The sequence below is a fragment of the Falco biarmicus genome, chromosome 7, assembly GCF_023638135.1.
Source record: "Falco biarmicus isolate bFalBia1 chromosome 7, bFalBia1.pri, whole genome shotgun sequence".
NCBI lineage: Eukaryota > Metazoa > Chordata > Aves > Falconiformes > Falconidae > Falco > Falco biarmicus.
Window position 1 is genome coordinate 45,884,784 of NC_079294.1, and position 24,069 is coordinate 45,908,852.

General features: G+C 41.5%; 1 protein-coding gene across 1 annotated transcript in view; it reads right to left on the reverse strand.

Moving 5' to 3' along the window:
- The window catches only part of KIF26A (kinesin family member 26A), a 102,575-nt gene that overhangs the window by 53,435 nt on the left and 25,071 nt on the right, over positions 1-24,069 (reverse strand). Inside the window, exon 3 of the mRNA XM_056347032.1 lies at positions 15,464-15,964. Coding sequence (XP_056203007.1) covers positions 15,464-15,964 — 501 coding nt within the window. The remainder of the gene's footprint in view (positions 1-15,463; positions 15,965-24,069) is intronic.

Below are 24,069 nucleotides of genomic sequence, written 5' to 3' on the forward strand. Positions count from 1 at the left end.
GCGTCTTCTCCAGCATAATCCATCTGCAGTATCTGAGACAGACTTTAAAGGGGGGTGATTGCTCTGGGATTTTGCCAAAATATCAGACATCCGTATTGTGAAATTGTGTCCTGTCGATATCTTCATGTTTAGGCCACCAACTCTTTCAGTACCGAGTTCAATTAAGCCCCATCAGTCAAACGCTCACTGACAGTGCTAGGAAGGCCTCTTTTTTGGAAGAACCTGCTCTGTGTCTAGGAGTACTGAAGATTTAATTAAAGATGACACCACAATAAATATTTGTCAGAAGATTTAATTGCTTTGTGTATGATAATATATGATGTTTCTGTCGTTTGAAATACTACTTTGACATTTCCAACTAATTAGCTAAAATAAATTCCAGAAAAGGAGACAGCCTTGTAATGAAGCACAAACACAATTAAGTACTTCCTGGGATGCCACCAAATTTCAAATTTTGTGCTGTCATAGATCATGTTTTACAACTACAGATATGCAGGCATGGTAATAGTGCCTTCTCAGCTACATACACACCCTCAATTTTCTCATACACTGACAACCCAAACAAAGTTTTTCTCATGAGAACTGAGGCAACCCAGTTATTAGGTACCAAGTAAAAGAAAACCCTGCCAACAGACTAGTGCTCAACTGGTGCATGAGAGGCTGTCTGAAGTTTCATCTGGACTCATTCCCATAGGCTGCGTGCTGAATTCCCAGTTCCCAGCAAAGCCAACTTCTTCTGAAGGTCTGGTCTTCAAAGATTAATACTATTATCAGTATTATGGAGTGGCTGCCTAATGCTTTACTATAGACTGCTACACAAAAAAAAAAAAAGTACTTTTGTAGAGCTCACCTAAGAGATCTGAGGCTGAGACACAGAAGTATATTCATGCAGATTAACTTAATCCAAGCAAAGCTACTCATGCTGGAAGCCAAACTGGAAACTTCGAATAACCCTCTGCAAAACCTCTCACTTTGCAATACAGAAGTCCCGTGAGATTGGATTTCTCAGCAATATAGGCAGAAAGGCAGATACCAAGCTCTGCTAGACATCAAGACTGACACAAAGAAAAGGTAAGGCAGGAACATATGCTTAAAAAAGGGAGTCTGTCTATCCCATCCACAATCTACTGACAATGACAGCCAGGAACAAAGATGCTTAGAAAAGGATCAGATCCACTCATGTGGTTCATTGTTTAAAAGCCAGGGATAGAGCAATGAGGACCTTGAGGTGGTCAATAAAGCAGGTACTTGATAATTAATGAATTGAAGCAACAAATGTGTGGCCTTGACCTATACCAGCCAAAGAAAGTATATGGCATAGGGAAAAACATCCAGACTGGGAAAAATCCAATGTAACATTCGAACTTCTGAGTTACATAAACTGACATAAAGCACTAAAAATAAGTGGAGCTTACTATGAATTTAGTAGTTTACAGGCTAAGAAATCTACACCAGAAGCTCTGGAGTCAGTATGTGGGGCTTACAAATTGGCACATCGAGGGGCTGCCATGCACAATGGTGGGTGGCATGATGGCCAGCAAGAGAAGGAAACCCAACCAGCAACTACTGGCAGGCTAACATTAATGTTGGAATACTCCCCTACATTCTGTCAGGAAAACAACCATAACCCCTTGCCACATGTGCTGTTGACTCAGATTAAAAATTAGAGAGTTCAAATTAATTCCCAAGGCATATTTTTCCATTCACTTTCAACAGAGGCTACACTAGACAACAGGACTTTGAAATAAAGAAAATCACATTTAAGCATAATTTTGAAGAAAGAAGGTAGAAGCAGCAACATTCTTGGTTTTCTAACCAATCATGCTTAAACTAACGCATAATGTATATGGTGGCAAACCTGAAAGCTAAATAGGAAATCTGTAGAGTTAGCATGAATCTTCAGTGGATTTTACAGCAGCATAAGAGATTTGTAAGAACTGACTGGAAACTGTTAACAGATCAATTCCTGTAAAAGCTACTCACACTTAAAAACATGAGCAATGTATGACATACATTAGTTTTTCACCACTTTTTTTATTCCTATGAGAACTTAGAAGCCTACATTTCTATGAGACAGATGATGTTGGACATACCAGGCATCTAACCTGAAATATCCAAATCAAACCTGGTATTTCAGATACCAGGTGGTTAATATACTTTCCAAACCAACATATCCAAGTTGGATGTCTGTAAATTCCCATTCCTACATTAGACACTTTTGAAAACTTAGCTTTTAATTTCTGAGTATATCTGGAAGTTTTACTCTCAATTCTGTGCATGCATGAAAGGCGGATGAGGGGAAGCCAAGGAGAAGGCATTGATTCTTGTAAAGGGGGAAAAGATGAAGTAAGGCATGCAAGATACAATCATCAGAAGACTAGTGCAGAAGGCAACCCATATCTTTTTTATTAAGCCTTCAATAACCCAATTAGTATTCTTAAACACAGAGGTAACATTAGTTTTGCTGCACGGTGAGAAGCTGAAAAAGCACAAAATAAATCCTTCCAAGTTTAGGATTCAAGGGCTGCTTGCATGACCCAAAGTGACAGGATTTTCCAGCAGAGCTGTGTTCAGCTCTCCCTGAGACAGTTACATCTCTCAGCTGATGAGGAGGACTCAGGTATGAGGAATTTTGTCAGGTCCAAATCATTTGCCCTGAGGCAGGAAAAAGACAAGTAATGGGACCCTCCTGGGCACCCTGGTTTGTCACACCATGGTTTCAGCTTGTGATGCTTACAGCTGCTGAAGGGGTATGAGTAAGAAGATAGAGGGGATTAGTTTTTAAACTAAATGCAGGAATTACTTCGTGCACATCCCTCTCTCAACCCATGCTCTTCTGGGGACAGCATGTAGAAATTATAATTCTCTAGAGGAACGGTACCAACTTTGTATAACTTTTTTAAGCACACAAAGTCTGCACAGAGAGAAGACTCCAGTCTGCAGCTGAGAGGGAGCTGTGCTTCACCATTTACTAAATTTTCATAAATCACTCATGATCAAACACAGAAATCACATCCTTGTCACTATAAAGTGTTACTGACTGCACTGCATATTTAAAGTGTCATAGGCCTCTGCATCCAGAGATTAATGTTTGTTTCAATTCTCTTAGAAAAGGTTTGCCAGACAAAAGCCGTTAACCCTCTGAAACCAGCTAATCCTCAAAGGAAGGATTTCCAAAACTGCTTTATAAGACCCCTTTCCTTTACTGTCTCCAAAGCCACATGAAATCTGGGGCCAGTAAGAGCACAGCAAGGACAACACTTGAAAATGTCACACCAGGTGTTTTGCACTTGCAGGAATGACCTATGTCTCCATTCTTCACATCGGTGCCTGCATCACGGACAGGAACGTTTCAGTACTGGGTCCCAGCACCTGTCCTGAGGACATGGGAGCAGAGCTAGACATGCATTTTGGCTGGTAGTATCCACACATGCAGCTAAGTTTGGCAGGGCCACAACAAGCAATGGCAGCATGAGTTGTTCCCAGTTAAGATGGCCAAAGGCTGTGGGAGAGGGCAGGAAGAGACAGAAGTGACCTGACATCCTCAGGTTCTGGAGGTGTGCCGGGCAGAGTAGGGGCACCCCCTGCCTCATCCTCAGTTCCCAGCACAGAGGTTCCCTGCCATGACCAGATGGCAGGAAACTTCTGCCCAGGTTTAAACAAGTCAGACTAGTCCAAAATTACACTGTAGAGAAGCTGGCCATAGACTTCCAGTGTACCAAATTTCCAGGCACACAGTACTCTGTCAGGCCATTACCATCGGAAGGACAATTACATCCCTAACAAGCTCTTTGCAAGTCTGAAGTGCAAAGCTGAAAACTAAGCCATAATGTTTCTAGTTTCCTGAATATTTCTATTCTCTGGACATCGACCTTTGTACAGGGATCAAAAAAAGCCAAACTAGGTGCTGCCACTTTGTCTCTGTTAACACATGCAAAATATATGACTGGTGACAGGCAAGAAAAACATAAGAATATAAAAGTCTAGAGAAAAACAGATCAATCCCAGGATAGTACTGTCATGGTAAAAGAAAATCAGAAGGTTAGATAGAGCTGCAGAAGAAAGTAATCAGATACAGTATCTAAATGTAAGTATCAAGAACAGATTCACAGAAGAGGGAACAGAGAAAATTACACAAACATCAATGGGTCTGACACACTTGTATAATCAGAGACAGGACTCAATACAATTTATTTTATTTCAAAAAATTGGTCCCATAATGAAAGCATTCAATAGGCCTTCAACAAAGAATTGCAGGTGAAACTCTAGCAAGATCAAGCCTGAGGCTGTAATGGGGCTTTCCCCCCTCCCCCCTAAGTTTTTTTACCCCTTTCTGACTAGCAGGCAGACACACAGAATTTTGAGCATTTGCTTTAACTTACTATTTTCTCCTTTCAGGCTAGTACATTACAGCCAATTACATTGTAAAAACTGCTTGATCTAATGATCTTGCGATACATTAAATCTACTGTTTATATATGATAAAACAATAATTTTTCCCCCTAAATGATTCATGCTAAAACTTTTATGACTTACTACCACTAACTGGAACAAACGTGACGTAAATCTCTATCTGGATAATGCTGGTACTGTAAACCCTTCTTTCCCATAGGTGTGGATAAGTCCCACATACGTCTCCTATGTGAAACGTCTCCTCTGGACTGTCTAGCATTACGTAAAGTTAACAGCGCAGTATACACTAGGCTGAAGCGAAACATGTTCTGGATAAACTTTTTACAGCCATTTGACAATGTTTCTGCCAGGGCTCATTATAAAATAACTAGGGCATTTTATAACTACAGTACACTACTGTAGTCATTTTATAACCTGCAGCTGCGATGTGGTAACAAGAATGCCGAAACCTGTAGTTTCAGACTTTTACATGCATCTCTTGTTCAATGTAAATCAAATACAGAGCATAATATCCCTTCCCCCAAAATAGGTTTTGGGCTACAAGAGTTGCTAATGCCTGACTTACCACTGATCTCTAAAGATGAAGCAGCAGGAGAAAAATGACAGACCTGTAGAATTAAATAGAAATAGGAGAGCCCATCTGCTGTCATAGATTGGAAAGTAATATGGGAGATCCAAAGACTACCTTGGGGCCCTTGCTTTTTGGATTACTATCTGAATTACTAACACAGGTTAAAGGTTTGGATCTTCACCACCAAAAATTATTAGCAGTCTGTGCTTCAAGCACAGAAAGGACCTCATCCTTCATCTGCAGGGCAAACGCATCCAGCCACATCCAGTTCTGATGTCCTTGGCAGTACAAGGATGGAGATGCAGCAGCTTGTTCCCCTCTGACCAGAGGCTCTTGATCTCAATCTGACCCAGATCTCTCCTAAACCACACTCCTTGGTCTCTGAGAAATTTACTAAGGTTCTAGACAGGTCTTGGGTAGGCTTCCTTCATCTACAAAATGCCCATTCCTATCTTCAGCCTGCCCATGTTCTCAGGCTGGAAGGTCTCTGCAGCCAGGGCTCTGGTAGCATAAATCTGCCATCAGCTAGCGATGGACCATTTACTTCACATTTCAGCCACTCAGGGCATCGGTATCAAGAGATAGCAACGCACGCTCTTTTATTGTTCCTTCATGGCTATCTGACCATCACAGAGACTTCATCCTCTTACCTGCACATGCAAACCCACCACCTGGGAAGTCAAGAGGACATGAAAAAGGGCTGTCAAGAAGGACATAGATCATGCTGCACATAAACACTCTCAAACTGGGACTTTTCACATGCAGTGGATTTAAAACAGCCAGGCTAGGAGGAATTGTTTCTTCCAGTGCCTCCAGGCAAACATCAGAAAGCGTTGCCCAGAGCCCTCCCCACTGACATGTATTACAATAGTTACAGCCTCCAAAGCCCAAATATATAGCTGTGTACTGCTCTGGGTGTTTATTCAAGTGGGCAAATACACAGTTGAATCCCTGCTTTTTGTCAGAGGCTGATAACGAGCAAGCAAAGGATTTCATTAACAAGCTCATAATAATGCAAATTTCTGTCAGTTTAGGATTGGGTTTCCTACAAGACAAATGCTCTTCCATTAGGACTGACTTCCACAGGCCAGATCTGTCTCCAACAGCAATGAAACACAGGACACATACAGAGCTTTGAATCAGGAAAACTTGTGTCACCTTCCTGACTCCACAACAAAATTCCCTAATGACTTTAGACAACTCAGCTGAAATCTCACAATGCCTTGTTTTAATCTCTATTCAGCAAAATGGAATAACCATATTCCCAAGAATTTCAGGCCTTGTAATTTTAGTATAATCATTATATTGTTATAATGATTGACATATAATGTCAGCAAATAAAGGCAAAGGTGGACAGAGACTGTCATACCTAATTGCTATTTCAATCATGCTTGAACTGCTTATATATTAGATGTAACTACTCTAAAGAGAACATCCCTTGGGATCAATTTGCCTGACAGCTACCACATGCAAGGCACCCATTGACTAGCATCTTGCTTGAAGAGGTACAAGCCCTCATTATCTGAAGGGAAAACTGGGTCTTTAGTACACCCAGATCTAGAGAACAAGATTCAATTACAGGCAAGCTCATGAAGCAGCATTAAGTTCACAAACACAGGGACAGCTCTATGTAAGCATTGTTGAAGGACACTGAGGTCCTAAATTAGGGGCAGAGCTGTGCAGATGCTGCTACCTTTTTCTTGTGGTTGTTCCCTGCTGACCTGCTGTTTAGTCCCCGTATGGGAACTGTGCAACCCAGATGCCCAGTCAGTCATGATTCACCGCAACTAGAGTTAAATCTGCAAGCCTGCAGATTTCCCAAAGCTCTTTCAAGTAGCCAAACGCCATGAGAGTAATGAGGAACTCAAGAGCTTCCCAGATGCGAGTGGGCAAAGAAGTGTCAGGTGAGATTTGACACAGACCACACATTTAGGGAAAAATAACCTAGATGATACCTAAACAATGCTGAACTCAAAACTTACATTTACAGCTTGGAAGATCTAAAGGTCATTGACAGTTCCTCTGAAATCAAGATGTAGCAGCAGCCAAAAAAGTTACCAAGTTCGGGACATGACAAGACAGGGCACAAAGAACAAGGAGAGCGTCCACAGACTGACTGCCAGGTGCAGCCCTAGTCCTGCATCTTAAGACAGGGGTGGGGGAGTAAGGGAAATGACAGAGACAACCAAGTAAATGGTCAAGAAGATAGAGCAGCTGCCTCAGAAGCAGAGATGAAAGAGGCTGGGACTCTTGTTTGAAGAGGGGAAGGCTGAGGAGGGCCTGACTGAGGTTTACAAAGTCATGGAGGTGGTGGATAAGCTGAAAGAGAGTGAGTAGTTCTTTGCACTGGGGTAGTGAATTTGTGGAACCTGCTGACACAGAAGGCTCTGGAGGCAGACAGTGTCAGCAGGGTCAAAGAGGGATTAGATAAATTCCTGGACAGCAGGTCCATATAGAGATACTAAAGGGAACAGACAGGGATGTGTCCCTGTCCCCAGCTGTGCATGCTGGGGAGCATGAGCAGACCGCAGAAAGTAGTCAGGCTCCCCAGCTCTCCCAAACCACCATTTCCAGCTCTGCCGCTGGAGATACCCCTGCACTAGATGGACTACAGTTGAGACCCAGTAGCATATTTCTAAAGTTCTTATCATTGCCATAAAATCTTCTCACTAGAGTCTTTCTTAGCTTAACAGGAGGTTGCACTATTCCCTAGGTCCCCATGAGTACTTCAGAGTCATCAGGAGAGGTTGGTGAGACTAAAAGGGATGTCTACACAGCATCAACCAGCTAAACCCAGACCTTCCTCCCAAGCCAGGCACCACAAGGGCCGCTCTCCCCTTCATCCTTCCACTGCCATCTCCCCCACTACAACAGCTGACTGCCTTGCCCAGCTTTACCAGCGCCACTCTTCAGAAGCAGAAGGGGGTGGTTCTGAATGGCAGATCCATTATCTTTGCCCAAAACCACCAAAAACATAGCAATGGATTCCTGCCTGCGGCACCTTTAACACACTTCCTTCACCTAAATTGTCAGAAAAGAAAAAACTCATCCAGTTTTGAGATAGTGGCAGCTATGCAAACTCAGAGGAATTAACTTAGAAGCATTTGGGCGTGAAACAAAATTATAATAATAGGTCAGCTCTGGAAAATGTCTAACCACGGCATTAAGTTGTATAATAATTTATATGGACTCCCTTCCCTAGAAGTGTTTCACACTTGAATCTTAGAAGTACTACTTTCAGATGCAAAGCAAACCTCTAATTATTGATCCTTTGTTACATTGGGAAATTACCTCATCGTAGTTTTAAAGTTCTATTTATAAGTCTAATAATCTCATCATTGATTAGGGTGACTGTATTCTAATTATAAATCCATTATCTCCTCAACAATGAAATAAAATCAATAATGCACGTAAATGGGAAAAAAGGAATTTAAATGCATACATTAACATCATTTCAAGTAGCGCTATTTTATGCACCATCTCTAACAAAACTGTGTCACATCATTAGCAATAATGTGAAAAATCTTTTTCAATTAACAGAGCTGATTTGATGCTATGTTCAGTAAAGTGGCAATCCATTCCATTAAACACACACATATGAAATGCTTGAGACATCTATGAACTCTATATATACATCATAAATTCTCTCCCAAGTGCTGAAACAAAAAAGTAGATACATTTTCCATCGACGATTTTTAAACCTCCTTTCAGAAGCTACCACCCAGGGCATTTCAGCGATTCTAGTTGCAAGTAACAAAAGCATCAATATTTGCCACAATGCTCAGCCACTCATGTCACAAAACAACAGGAGATGCTTTCAGCGATACTCACACTGTGCACAGCTTGACTACCTGGAGGCCCATGACCTTAACATGCCATCATTCTAGTATACAGCCCATGGAGCAAATGTTAAATTCAAAGTGCTTTCCAAAAAATGTACAATGTTCAATCCTATTTTACACAAGCAGGACGACTGGGCAATCCACACCTGCATCCAGCTGCACAATTCAGTTCCTTCCATGCGATATAGTATACAGAGACCCCTGCAGAAGACTTTCCACCAGCCTGCACGTGACTAAGGTCTGAGCTCAGCCTGAATTTGCCTGGTTTCCCTGCTACATGAACCTCTGAAACCAAAGGGTGTTATTCAGCTGCAGCCCACTCTTAACAACCATGTAGCCAGTGCAGAGCAATGGTAGCCTCGTAAAAGCACTTCTACACCAGATATAGAGTCTCTCTCAAATGTTGGATGACAGACACTTCTGAGCTCCAGCCACCTTGTAAGGCGTCTTCTTTGTAAGAAGAACCTTTACACCTTCCTTGTAAGGTGACTTCTAATGTTGGGGTGGCGCGGGATGCATTGATTAACAATCAGTTCACTGGAGAACTCAGCATGGAGCCTATGTACAGTATAAATGGACCAGTGAGAAGCAAAAGAAGCTGAAGGGAACTAAGTGAACAGAAAAGGCCAGCCCTAAGAAACTAGTTCAAAGGCAAGAGTAGAAAATTTAAATATTTGGGGTAAAAAAGGAGGGGGATTTCTTATCTTAGTGTAGCTTATGATACACTTGCTGGATAACAGAATGACCTGTGTGCCAAAGGTAAATCCAGCAGATTATCATTTGCACATAATCTCTAAAGTCTGCTTGTCTTAAATCTAACACCGATGAGTACAGGTGAAGTCTGGGCCAACATTCTTTGTTACTGCTTGTTGACTTCAATTGTCAACAAAGGCGAGTATGGACTTGTTTCCCTGTGAGAGCTGTAGTAACAACTGCTTAGCCTAGAGGGGTGAAGGATCAAAAGAACTGTTTTCAGGTGGTAATTTGAGCCACAAGAGGGTCTGAGTCCTGCAAATAGTTACCTTGTCCCATAACTGTGAAACCAATACCATGGCAGAAGTGTTAAGTGCACAACATACAGAGATGCAATCCACACCCTCACCTAAGAAAAGCTTAATTTCTGTCTTGTAGCCAATACCCTTTCTGTCAACTCTTAACATTTTTTCCTAAATCACTCTGATACCTGGGAATGCATTAAAAAGTAACCTTATTTTCACCTTCAGCATCCTACACGGGCGGCAATCTAGAAAAAGAGAGTGCAAAGACCTTCACAGCTACACAGAATGGAGGGCTACCTTTTTATCTGCATGCCTAAGGCTGAATTCCCAGCTCACACTTTCTGAGCTGGTCTGCTACCTTGCTGCTGGGGCAGGGTCTCGCTGACTCCGTACACATGGCACTGGCAGCAGCGTCATCCTCCCAACATCACAGCTCTCCCCCTGCATTTGCTAAGGCAATGCAAGACATCACTGCCCAGCCCAGATGCAACAGTGTCAGGAAACATCCTTTCTGTGGGTTAGTATGAGATGGCATTTAGTAACTTGGATCAAAAGATTTCCTTCAGCTGTTCAGACTGGTTATGGAGAGTGACCAAAGCTAACTTTGAAGGTTTGGGGTTTTTTTGCCACCCTCTTTCCTTTACATACTTCCTCTACAAGAGCAGTAACACCAGCACCGCTAAAGCTAAAGAGAAACAGAAAAGCCACCATGCAGCCTTGGCCCCACCACCTGTCTGGGGTTTGCTATGGAGTTCTGCAGAATCAAGATGTTATAACTTGGAATCTGAGAAACATCCCAAAGCTCAAAGTCATCCAGATGTCCCACAGACAAGATTTATGGTCAAAGCACTATACTTCAATTATTTTATTACACGCATTTTATTAATAAAAGGTCACTGAGAAAGCTATCAAGAAGGATTTTAAAAATTCTTTTTTAAATGCATTTGTTATTACATTTATCAAAGTAAATCTTGTCATTCTGTTTTCCACAGTCAGCTTTTTATTGCATCTTCCAAGCAAAATATGTCATCCTTGCTATAAACAAAGAGGATTTAAGGAAAGTCAGCAGAGGCTGAACTACCCTCAGATGAATCCATCTGGTTTACATTATGGCAAGCAGAAGACTTATTCCTAGGAACTACAGGAAAGCTTGAATTGTGACTAAAACAACTCAAGAGAATTTTTACATAAAACAAACACAACTCCTTTAACTTTAGAGTATTTGAACTCATTTACACATACTGCAGGTGAACCCTCCCTCTTTGAACCTCCCTGAACCAGGCCATAAACTTCTACATAACTTTAAATTTGTGAATACTCTCAGGGACATACATTGCACTTTTGATAAATTTACAATTATATATATATACACGTTTTAAGAGCTTCACTTAAGTCACTTCCAATTTTCCAGTGTTCCAACTTTTCCAATTTCCTAATGGTACACTTTTAAATATATTTTTAAAGCAACTTAGAAACTGGTAGAGATTCAAGGAGCCACAATATTTTGCCTTCTAACCAGTACCAATCGTATATATTCAAATTATAATGTGTGGCAAGGATTTCATTTTGCATAAGATGAAAGAAAAAACAATTTGCAAAACAAGCTCTATTTCACTGTGATGTCTTTATAGCACATGGCATGGCTACTTTACCACTTTTATGCAGTACATAACACTGCATACTAATGACACAGTCACTTGAAAGCATACAGTAAGACCTCTTTTTCCACAATACATGCAGATACTTTTAACAAGTGTACAAGGTATTTTCAGTGGTTTAAATGTACTACCTTTCAGCCAGACTCCAAGACATCTACGAAGCCTAAACTCTCCTCGCTCCTTTGTTTCTGTGTTAAACTGAGCAGCAATGCTGAGCACTGCTAACATGTTTTTTCATTTGAGTAGTAACCTTATATTCACTTGTCAGGTCACAAATTAAAAACATCAATATAAAACTATTTATTAATTAAAGTTGTCAGTTGTCCCCTACAAACCAGCTGCCTTACCCAGAGTTATACCAGCTCCCTCCCCTCCACAATGCTTGCTGTCTGGTCAGACTACTTATCACTGCTGCTGCTGGTGATTATTTTTTGTAATTTTTCACAACAGGCCACTTGGGTAAAGCAGCTGATTACATCTTCACCTTTTGCACCTTGGTTGCAATCCTAGTCTTCCCCTCCCTGGGCCTTCCTCCAGATCCTTAATTACTGTTCCTCTTCATGGCTCCTGAAGCCCATGGTTATTATTTTGGCTTGAGCAGCACCCACACTATGCTTCGAAGACACATTCCTGTTCAAAAAAATTTATAATCTATATAATGGATTTTCACACTTGAACTCCAAAGATATATTAAAGATTTATGACGTCCTGCACTTCTGACCCCCGACATTCAGCCCAGAAGCGTTTTCACAACGATAAGTGACATTACAAGGTAATATAGGCAAGTTTGAGGAGGGAGACCAGAAGAGCAGAATTCAAGTAATAATTTTTTTTTTTCCTCCACAGACAATTCTACTACTGCCACTATTAAAACTAACCATAAATAAAAAAACATGGATCCTGGAGAACCGTTTGTAGGTACAAGGTCTCCTGAGGTTTGGCAGTCATATGCTGGGGTGTATTTTCATGCCCACAAAGCACTGGGCACACAGCACTCCACGCTGACCGCCCATGCAAGCGTTTGCTCCACATCACCCATTTGGGCTCTGTCAGCACCAGCAGAAAACCACAGGCACCTTCAGCGGACAAAGGCGAGCCAAGACAGACATCCAAGACGAGAAGGACAAAGCACCTCTCAGAGGTGCTTGCTGCTCTCCCACAACTACAAAGGAAGCCACAGTAATTAGCTTAGAATAAAGACCTGTCTTTTTGGCAGCTAAAAATAGTGAAGATGAACCCCAGCCTTTATCTGTGTCCATCTTTAGAAAATTAACCATACTCACTTCGTATGCATCACGGGTTAAACCACTCGGGTAAGGTGCTGGGGTAACAGCTTCCTGCCAGGGAGTTCAGCACTTGTTTCAAGAACCCTCCTTTGCTAAGGAAACAAGGCAGAAGTACGGATTCCCAGTGAAGCAGGGGTATTTACAGAGTGGACAAAATAACTCAGATCACAACCGAGATTGTAAACTCCCCAGGAAAGGGGCCATCTTTTTCTTCTGCATTTGTGCAGTATCTTGCCTAGGTGGAGGCTGAAGACTCCAAGATGTGGTGACAGTACACATAATAAATAGTATATCCAGTGCTGTCCTTTCTGTGGCAATTCTTGCTCCAGAATTCCTCTAGCCAGACCAGCTTTGCCCCACAAGAAGATGGGAAAGGTTACTAAAGACAGACGTCTCTAAAAGTATGTATATCCCCAGCTCTCTCCTGGCTTAACCTTAAACCTAAACCCTGCCTCCAACTTCAGGAAAGAATAGCCAAAATCATCTCTCTAACAGGGTTTTAAAATAAATAAGGTAAGCAAACTTTTCTAATAGGAAAGGAAATTCACACTTGACAATCAATAGTAGTCAGGGAATCCCAGCCTTTTCAAAATTGAAAGATGAGGTGAGATGAGTATTGGACAAGAATGTCCTGCAGTGGATGCTATCCTAGGCAAGGGCTATACTAGTTGATTCCTGAAATCCCGGCAATCCTATTTCCTTCGACACCTGTGGTTCCTTGGGGGGAAACGTGTAGGGGAAGCATTTCTGCCTCACCCACCCAAACAGCTTCATCAGACATAAAGCTCTTAATGATACAGAAGGCAGTAGGAGGACTCAGACAGACACAGAAAGCACAATTTAGGAAGAGATGCACAACAGTCTTCAGTAACTACATTTGGGCTTAAATGAATTAAAAGAAAAAGAAGAAAAAAAAAACAAAACACCACACCACAAACCAAAAAAACAAACCCACAACTGAAGCCTAGCTTCTCTCCCAGAACTGCTTTTAAATCTAAACGGTCCTTGCAAATGACTGGATCACATCCCAGCAGCCCCCAACACTCACAGTCTAACACTGTTTGTCCTTTCATTAAAGGTCACTGTTTTCCAGGCTACTGATTTTCTTTGCACATTTCTAGATCACACTTAAACTCTGTTGCATTATACACATTTTTCCTTCACAGGGGTTAAATGAGGCAACTCAGTTTTATCTTAGAATAATGCAGTGGTTAGGGAAAACCGCATCTATCAGTCAGCACGGTTAAGCAGGAAGAAATCTGGAGCTGCCTGTTAGTGAATTATTTAGGACAAGAATAAAGGTAGGCAAGGAATGAACAGAGAAATGGAAATATTTTTGCTTTCAGAGAGTGAAGGCTTCTTAACCCAATAGCTTTCCCATTTTTTTTCTACATTTCTGTAGAGTATGCAGAGTTTAAAAGATAATTAAAAGGTACATTGGCCAAATTGATCCCTAACGCAACGGAGCTGCATTTCAGAGGAAAGAACTTATAGCAGTAGTTCCTCATAAACCACAAAGAGCTGAAATGGAACAGGTTTTTTCCTCTTTTCTCAATGTAAAATCATCAGTGGAGTTTCACTGGATTTAAATGGGGCCTCCTCAAAGGTGAGATGTATGGGCCTTCACAAATTTCTGTATGGGAGGGAGGAATCAAGTGTCCAAGCCTTTTCTGGAAGGAAACACAACAGCCACCCTGTAAAAGTAACATTACACAGCAGCACTCTTAAATTATTTCTGATGATCTTGGCGCTGAACCAGCTGATGCTACCAAGCAGTATTAGGTAGTGTTTACATACAACAGCACATAAGGCATAATGTTAAATTTAAACCCATCTAGCACCAATATACCAGATGCAAGATCTGCTACAGTGTCTTTAAGTGAAAACCATGACTTCTATCTGTACAGATTTCATCATCACTTACACTTCCCTGCTCACTACCATGTGAAAACAGCTTAGGAATAAATCTTAGTCAAAACCAGTCACTATATCCTTCTTAGCAGAGTTCCACAGATAGCCACAAATCTGTAATGAACTTGCTTTTAAAGGTAGTGTGCACCTCTATAAAGCTTTTTCATTTCCCACAAGAGTTCTTCAAGTACACACAGAATACAGGAAATCAACATCAATGCTAAAACTCCAAGTGCAATGACATTTACAGGCATGTGGCTCTGAAGCAACCTTTTGAACACCCTCCTTCTCAGCAAACTGTTTTGCAGCACATCTAACCTGCAGATTAATGCTCGCCATCACAGTCTATCCACTGCATCTGCTCAACTGAACACAGCCTTAGAAGTTCAGCGCTAGACTTAAGGGTCAAGTTCATCTTTGATATAATCCCATGAAGCTCCCAGAGTTTCACATGTGACAAACTTGGCCTTTTATGTTTTTCTAAAGGGGTCACCAGGTATGTGACAGCCAAATAACATCACCTGAATACACAAAGCTAAAATAAGTGCGGAAACATCTGAGGAAAGGCTCTCACCATCTGAGAAAAAGCAAATTCCTTGTGATACCTGACAGAACATCGTTCAAAGCTCTTCTTCAGCTCTTCAGGTCTTGAAACATGGTTCAGAATACCATTAGCTGATCCCCTCTGAGATAGATATGTATACATCTCAAATTTTATCTTTATCTGTCTGTATATCCACACACATGTAAACAAAACTCAAGCGTATGAATTATCGCTACTTACTAGACAAGCCTGAGGCAGGAAGCTGTTCACCCTGGAGATACTCCACATGCCCTCGAGGTACTGCTGAGCTTGGATGGTGACTGAGCTCAGGGCACCGCTGAGACCGCTGGGGGCCACCGTAACTTGAACGCTGGAGTTCGGAAAGCTGCCCGTGCCTTGGGACCATCCAAGTCCCTTCTTTCTCTCTGCCCCAGAAAAGAGACTCGGTGACTTTCCAGGCTGCCTGGCCACCTGCCCAGCAATGAGTGGCAGGTCTCTCTGGGAAGAGACGGTGACCATCCTGGGTACCACGCTGGTCACTGCCCCGGCGCCAGGTGGGAGGTCAGGCGTTTCTGGGTAGCTGGTTTGATTGAGGGTGTGCATCATCTGAATGGCTTCCTGCTTCAGCTGATTCAAGTGAGTGGCACAAGTTTCGCATCTGCTCTCTCCTTCATTCCTGTTTTTCTGTAAATAGTCAGGCACTTGAAGCTTGTCAAAAATTAAAGCTGATAATCGTGGGTCCTAAAGAAGTGGAGAAAGGCAGAAAAACCATAGAGTTAAAAAAATGCAAAAAAAAAAAAAAAAAAACCAAGAAAGGAAAAGACAGAAGTTCTTTGTGATTTGCTCTCTACTCATGGAAATACTTTAAATCTATTCTGCTAACTCTCCTCAGCCTTTTTTTCCCTTCAAATAAATACCCTGAGACTCGCAGGTCACAGCAGACTAAGAAACCATAAGTGAATTCATTTGTACTAGACCCAGCATGAAAATTATCATCAGAATTAAACAGTGGAGCTGTGGTGTACTTGATAACTATTCATTCTTCTAATTAACTCTACTTTGGAGACATCTAACATGCCTGTGTTTCCCATGCTCGGAAACAATGTTAGTTGAGATGCTGAACCTGCAAATACCATAACGTGTTTCAAAGGCATACCACCACCTTAAACCCAGAAAAATTAGTGCGTGACCTGGTAAACATTTTGTTGTCGTCACCCCCAGAAATGATTAATCAAGTGGCATAAAAACCAGTTTACATGGTGCTGCCCACAGCTGGCTCCTCTGCTAGCAGGGACCGTTACTTCTGATCTTTGCAACCCAGATGGTCACAGTATTCCCTTACGCTACAGTTGCTTTGATGAGAAATAGATTTGAGCCTACAGGCATGTGCGAAGGTGTGACAATGTGCAGGCTAAGAAGCCGATTTAAAAGCAACGCCTATATTGTTTCCACAAGGTAATTTCCCTGCCCCTCCCCCCCTGCTAGTTCATTTTAAGGCTGCTCAGACGTTTTAAAACCCAGCTACGTGTTTCCAGGTCAGAGATAGAGTTACCTATCTCCTGAAACACTCAAACGCCCTCCCATCCCAAACCTGCTACTGTAAAGATTAGTCAAGAGATTAAATCCAGCCCTGTTGTAAATCTGCTATCAAGACTAATGTCGTGCAGTAAAACTGACCCAACTTCACACGCTCTCACTGAGCTCTCTATAAACAATTAAGGTTTTAATGAAATCACACTGCAGCCAAAGGTTTATTTGTATAATTATTTTAAGTGAAAATATTTAATTTGCTTGTTAATAATGAGGGCACACAAAGCCAGTAAGTCAGCCATCCAGCATATGCCGGGGGTATCCCAAGATCAGTACTCATTTTTAAAAATGTATTACTTCATGCCAAGATGCAATTGCTCTCTCAGAGATGAATGTCCTATTAGAAAACTAACTAATTCTGGTTTTAATTACCACACACATCAATAAAACTCTTTTAAGAAGTCTTGGCACTGGTACTTGGCTTTGCTCATTCTCTTTCAATGCTGCTATTTCCCTTTGCTCTGAATTCAGAAAGTCCTAACGCGCTGCCTAACTTCTGCAGCATGCAGCACAGAATTTATCTCGTTTCCAGCTGCTGGACTATTGCAACAGTCTTTAATCTATCTCACAAGACACAGGACAGTGTTGACAGAAACCACTGTGAGTATATCTAGCATCACGTCATTCTGCAGCCAAAGGCCATTAACAAAAGTTGCTCTTTCCACAATAATCTAAATTATTGTTTACTGACTTAAAAAAAAAAGGCAACACAACTTCTCATGCTAAGCTACCCCTGCTGCTGACTAAACAATAAATGGCATTCACATAAGTGAACCCGTTTACAAAATCAAGTGAAAGACACCGTTCCATTTTTGTTTCTTCTCTTTATTGAGGTTTAGAATCCGGTAAAAACACCTTTGAAGTTGCACCATTTGCTTACCCTTACAGGCAAGAAAATTCCTTCCCTCCAAACCCCCCAGAAGACGATAACACTAAATTAACAGATATTAGTCGGGGAAGGGGGGGGGGGGGGGGGGGGGGGGGGGAGTAATTAATATTTTAGAAACTTTTTTCTAACCCTTCAGCAGAAAATACTATTGGTTAGACTTAAACATAAACCCTGAGCGCTGCAAGCACTGTTAAGCTTGAGGCAAAACAAAGGTCACGCAGGCTGCCTCCCAAGAAAAACAAACAGCACCAGCTCTGCAGAAACTTTTCCAAGGGAGAGAGCCCTCTGAGTGAGTTCTTGCCCAGGCTGACACACAGCATCGATTCAAACAGCCCCAAAAACCAGCACCTTCCAGCTCCGGGTGCCCCGTCTGCGGCCAGGCACATCCCTGGGTTCATTCCTTTGATCCAAGTTGGGCACACAAGGAAGCACCTGCAGGTCCCAACTGCATGAGCCTCATCTGGCAGTGTTTAAATTGCTATCAAATGTCAAAAGTTTCAAATAAGCAATTAAAGTGAATTACTAGGTGAAACAGGCTTCTCATTTAAGAGAGATGACTTCTTTTGATGTGAAGAAAATTAATGACCCCAATTCTAGCTCCATAAACACAGTTTACAGTGTAAGGCAGATCAGAGTCAGGCCCTTCTTGCAGTTACAAGGAAATCAAGTGGATACCATATTAAAGGAGTGGGGGAAAAAAAAGTAATTTTTTATTTATTTAGAAAATTACAGAGAGCAAACCATATAAGCAGATGGTATGCCAAATTTAAACCTTTTCAAATATTTGGGGGGGGGGGGGGGGGGGGGGAAGCCATCTCATTTCCAGTGCTTGTATTTTGCCAGGCACTTACAAGGAGCATTTCAACCTACTCATCCAGCCTCTGCAATCCCCAGTTTGCATCTGTGGCCACCCTCCTCCAGCACCTCACTGAGGGCCCAGCTGTACAGTTAGATTCCTTTTATTTTTCCACTCTGTGCAACCAAAACACCTGGCTAATGGTTGGGCGTGAAGGGCAGAGGAAACAAGTCACCGTTAAAAATGTTAACCGTAACTTACAAGTTAAGCCAGCCCCATTAAAGAGGTTTTACTACCCAGTGACAATGCCCGGTCCCAGGGAGCCCCCGCTTCAGCAGCTCGCACCCTAACAAGGCTGGGGTGGAAGTTACACTCTCGTGTTTTACAGAGGGAAGAAATAAAACTTCAGTGACCAAATGTGTTAGGCACACACACAGCAGTGGGGGAAGCAGTTAAAGCCATCCTTGTTACAGCTCCACTGGCACGCAAGCCAGATGAAGGGGGTGTGCAAGTCGCCAGGGGGACTGGCACAAAAATTAAACATACAACATACAAGCCTCTATTCCAAACAATGCTCCAAAACCACTTTAGTCTGCTGTGCTACAAAGATGACTCCTTTAGTCCCCCACAGCATAAACAAACCATGCTGTCTTTGTCACACTTACTTTCCAAATGCTGTTCTTACCTTCTGAGCAAGCAGGATAAACAAAATACTGTGATGCTGTAACAGTCACAGCTTCCCCTCTCACTACAGAAACCAAAACCCTAATTTCAGTCTCAGCTTATTTTCTTTTGCATACAGATTTTAAGTATTCAAACATCACAGACTGTTAGAAAGGTAAAATAAATGGTCCCACTAGGGACAACTGCACCAGAGAGCTCAGCCTTCCCCAGCGAGGTCAAGGCACTGGATAATTATTTGTACTTATATGAGGAAGAATTTTTTGAAACGCCTGAATTTACCACTGTTTTTCAGCAAGCGGTTCTTACAGAAGCAAGCTTGCCAAGTGCTGCTGCGAGGTGAAACACACGCGTGCAAACTGCTCACAGACAGAAGAGCACACGGACATGGCGTGCAAGTCCTCCTGAGCCAAACCGAGCAGGACGGCAAAGTTGGAAAGCCAGGATTTTGTGCTCCCACTAGAACACACAGCAAAAGACCCATTTAGTTCAACACCAGCTGCATTTAGCCTGGAGTTTGCCTTCAGGCTTTATCTCTAAAACCAGGAGTAGGGAGAAGCAGCTCAGATTTGAAAACATCCAACAATATATTACAGAATGAAAGAGAGAGTCATGAATTCCTGCTTCCCCCTCTGATGTAAACCTCAGCTGCTGCTGCCTCCCCATGAAATCAAGCGAGGACCAAGCCAAGTATCAGCTATTCGGGTAACACCAATGTACTGCGTGTGGGGCACACAAACAAAACCCACATCTCACAACTGTAAAATACTACGGCCTGAGACCGTTGCCCCTGAAACTACAGACACACTCAAAGCAACTGGGATGTGGCCAAAGGCAAACATCTCTGAAAAGCCTTGCTACAGCTTACGCACCAAAACCATAGCCAGGTTTTCAAAGCATACACCACCAGATTGTCTTGCTGGAGCTGAACTCCTTTGAAAACCTAAAGCAGATTCTCAGCAATATTGCACTTAAAAAATCAGATTCATTTGAAATTTTAGCTCAGTCTGTGATTTCCCAAGTATTTCAAGCTTGCAGTTAGAGCTTTTGTTTAACAGGGAGTCATAAGAGAGTTTTTCCATTGCAAAAGAGAAACAAAGATAGAAGCATTAAATCTTACCTGCAGCTACTGACTTCCAAGTCCCAAACTAAGCAAGAGGAGAGGATGAAGAAAAGCATCTGGATTCCCACTTAAGTCCCCAAAGTAATACCCACCCATCTGTAACCTAATCCTTTCAGCAAGGAACTATCCACAGTGTGCGAACAAACGATGACGAACAAATGATGAAAAGTCAAATTGCCAACAAGCATCCTCAGTAATTACCTGCAGTTCTGCCTGGCACTAGTTTCTGAAACGTGAGTGTATCTGGAGCAGTATTCTGAATTCAATTAAATTCCTGATACAAAGATAATTAAAAAGAAAGAAGAATCATCCCTGAATGTCACACCGAAATATATACTTGAATATAGACCTAGGTAAACAACATTTTTAAAGGATGCTTTGGGAGAAAGGAATGTACTTTCCCAGTGCAAAAGAATCAATGCTAATGATTTTTTGTCTTAATTGTCTTTCCAGATTTCTGCCGTGATGCTTACAAATGAGTTTTTATCTTACATGACATTGTGAAATACCCACTAATATCTTCTATATTGGCAAATACTTTGAAGGCTGATGCTTGCTTTCAACTACATAGAAGTCATTGTCAGAAAAAGAGAAGAAAAAGAACACACTATACTCAGCCACACCAGAGACTGCTCAAAGTAATGAGGGAAAAAACAGTGCTAATGGTTAACTATTCTTTTTTTTTTTTTTTTTTTTTTTAAAGAGAGAAGTTTCTGAGTAGCTGACTACCTCAAGGGAGTGAAAATCTGAACTGTAAGTCTTCAAGTAACCCATGTTGTGAATTCATTCAGTTACCGACCTAATCTTATCAGAATATAAACAATCAAGGAAAAACAAACACACAAAGCTTTCCCAAAGAGAGAATTCATCAGAAGTCCCATCTCCTCAGGGTTAAGGGTATCTGGAACTTGCAGTGTAACTTTGCTGTCCTTGAAAACAGCCCTCTGAATAAGCAGGACAGCAATCCACATTTCCAAAGTGAGCAAAATGTGCATGCATTAGAAAACAAACAGATACATTTTTAAGGCTAAACCCCACCCAGCCTCTCTATGTGAATGTCTCAGTAGCTTTAGGCAGAAGGTTAATCTAAGACAAGGGACCATGGTCCTCCTCCCATGCTGTCCCCTAGCTGGGTTTCTTCAAATCTTCAATCCCATTATTCTCTTTCTAACCACAACCTGAGGTAGTGCACACAGCCATATCCCACTGACTACCCAGCTGACACTCAAGCCGATTTCTTTTCATCTTTGGCATCCCAAAGAGTTTGAGAAAAAAAATATCAGAACACTTTTTCTTACTTATTTTATAAGTATACCCCATCTCTTTTAAACGGTGCCCATCCTTCTAACAAAAGTCAAGCGCTACAATAAATCTGCTAAAAAACGCACGACCCCAGACTATAAATGACAGCAGCATGTTTAGTTATTCTGCAGCCTCCACCGAACTCTATTTATTTCCATTTCCTGCCCACTTTAATGTACTTCAGTGGCCCGCAGTAAAGTTAAAGCAATAGGTGTCTGTCATAAAGATGAATAGTGCTATTGGAATGCATAATACAGTGGAAAGAGGAAATGAGAGCAATCTGGTTTATTTACATCTCGGGCTCCCATCAGCACCTCAGCCCACCTCCCAGTGGTTTCAGCCGCCTTTCCTGTTATCTTGCTGTATATCCCCTGCAACGACTTGGCTTTTAACCTCGCAGAACCAGAGGGTACAGGCTGATCTCCCAGATTGGTGTTCATGAGCTGGCAGGGTATCGGCGCAAACAGCCGTGCAGCACGTTCAGTGCAAAGAAAACAAAACAAAGGTAGTGGCTGCAATTTAATATAATTAAAGACACAAACAAAACAAAAGACCCCAAAGAGATCTGCTATCACAGTTATATTTAGATCAACACACAGGAACCTGACTACTTCTGAAAAACAGTAATTACTGTATGGCAAAATATTACTTTTAATCTCCCTTCTTTACGACCTAATTAAACAGATATTTTACTTGCATTTGGAAAATGTTTTTCTTAATTTCATTCAATTTTAACATTTGGTGTATTCTATAAACTACACATCCAAACTAGTATGTAATTTTGTGCTTATTTTTAATAGTGTATGACTTCATTTAAAAATTATGACTTTTAATTTGCATGTTTATTGTTGGTTTTAAGTAATCCTTTAATTTTGCCTCTTGGGTCTGTGGCTTACTGTAACTTCACAATGCAAATTCAGTACTGATTTTATTCATATGAAAGCACCGTCCTCCAACACCCATTGTGCCTTTTTTTTCTTTTTTTTTTTTTAAACCTTCATCAAAGTATCATCATTTTGAACAGCAGCAAGTGTTTGGGGAAATAGCTGCATACACATCATCACACAATAATTTAATGTCTGAGAAGCCTTTCTTTGACTATTACTTTCAGAAACAGCCACTTAGACAAAGTTGTCTTTTAGAAGTTCAGACAAAAACTTTTGATAGAAATTAGACACTTTTATTTAAAAGATAAATAGCTTTCCATCTGTAATTACTTCTTCCTTGAAACCAGAGAGTAAATTTTGGTTAGCCTATGAGCATGGGAAATCAGACTATAGAAACTCCACCTATTAGGCTGCATAAAAAGTCACAACTCTTTCCTCTTAAAAGCTTATGAGTGCTTATGAAAAGTGTCAGAACAACTACTCAGGAGACCAGTGCTCTCCAATACCCTCATCACACTGAATGCTACCTACTCCACATACAACATGAGTTCAATCAGGCTGCTCAGATAATAAGGTAGCTCTGCATTTCATCACAGGGACAAAAAAATCAGAGCACAGCATCACTACACAGAAAACACGCTGCCTTGTCAAAACGCCTCAGAAACATCAAATGTTCATACCATTTTAGGGGAAACAAAAGGCTGTTTCCACTACTACAATTATTTAGGCAGCAGCCCATGTTTTCAGAATGACAAATTGCAATGGTAGCCTTGTGAGATGGACTCCTTCACAGACAAACTCTGGCAGGAGCCCAGCAACCCAGCCCAGGCAGCCCGATGGACTAGGAGTCATGCCCAGCATGAGACCTTCAGCATGTTTAAGTGATCATAACTGTGTATGTCCCAGTAGAACTGTGCCCATTTGTATCAGACAGACCTTTAATGAGAGAGTTCAAGAACGTCTGGACACCAGCCGCAGCAAAAGTGACTCTGGCTTTGAAAAACTGGATAGGAAATAAAGTGCTTGGCGTGCTCAGGACATCTGTATACAAACCCTACAACTGTTTCAGTCCAACCATCTGAATCCAATTAAAAGAACACTCAGCAGCAGAAGTTAGGGAGTGGACACATTTTCCAAATGAACATCATTAGCATAATGTAGATTTAAAATCAACTGTGAAAACCAGTGCTTGGCATTGGATCACACCCTCTTAGTGTCTCTTTCACTTGCTCATTTTATCAATTATTTGTTTGCTAAATGAATACTTGAGGAGGTACAGAAACGATTTAGCTTTCACAACTGAAGGGCTGCCCGTTGTGCACTCCTCTTGCAAGCTGCAAATTGCTGCATACAGTGCACAGCGCACCAGGCAGCTTGTCTCCAGAAACAAAGTGGATTACCCTTATTCCTCATCTTAATAATGCCTCAGTTTAACTGCTTCACCAAAAACCAGCTTGGCTGAAAAATTTTGGGTTTACATCTGAGTTCAAATGGTACTACAGAGGGTTAGAGTTTCTTCTTTTTCTCCTTGCTTGGACTTAATCAAGAAAATAAAAAAAAATAGGAAGGAAAAAAATC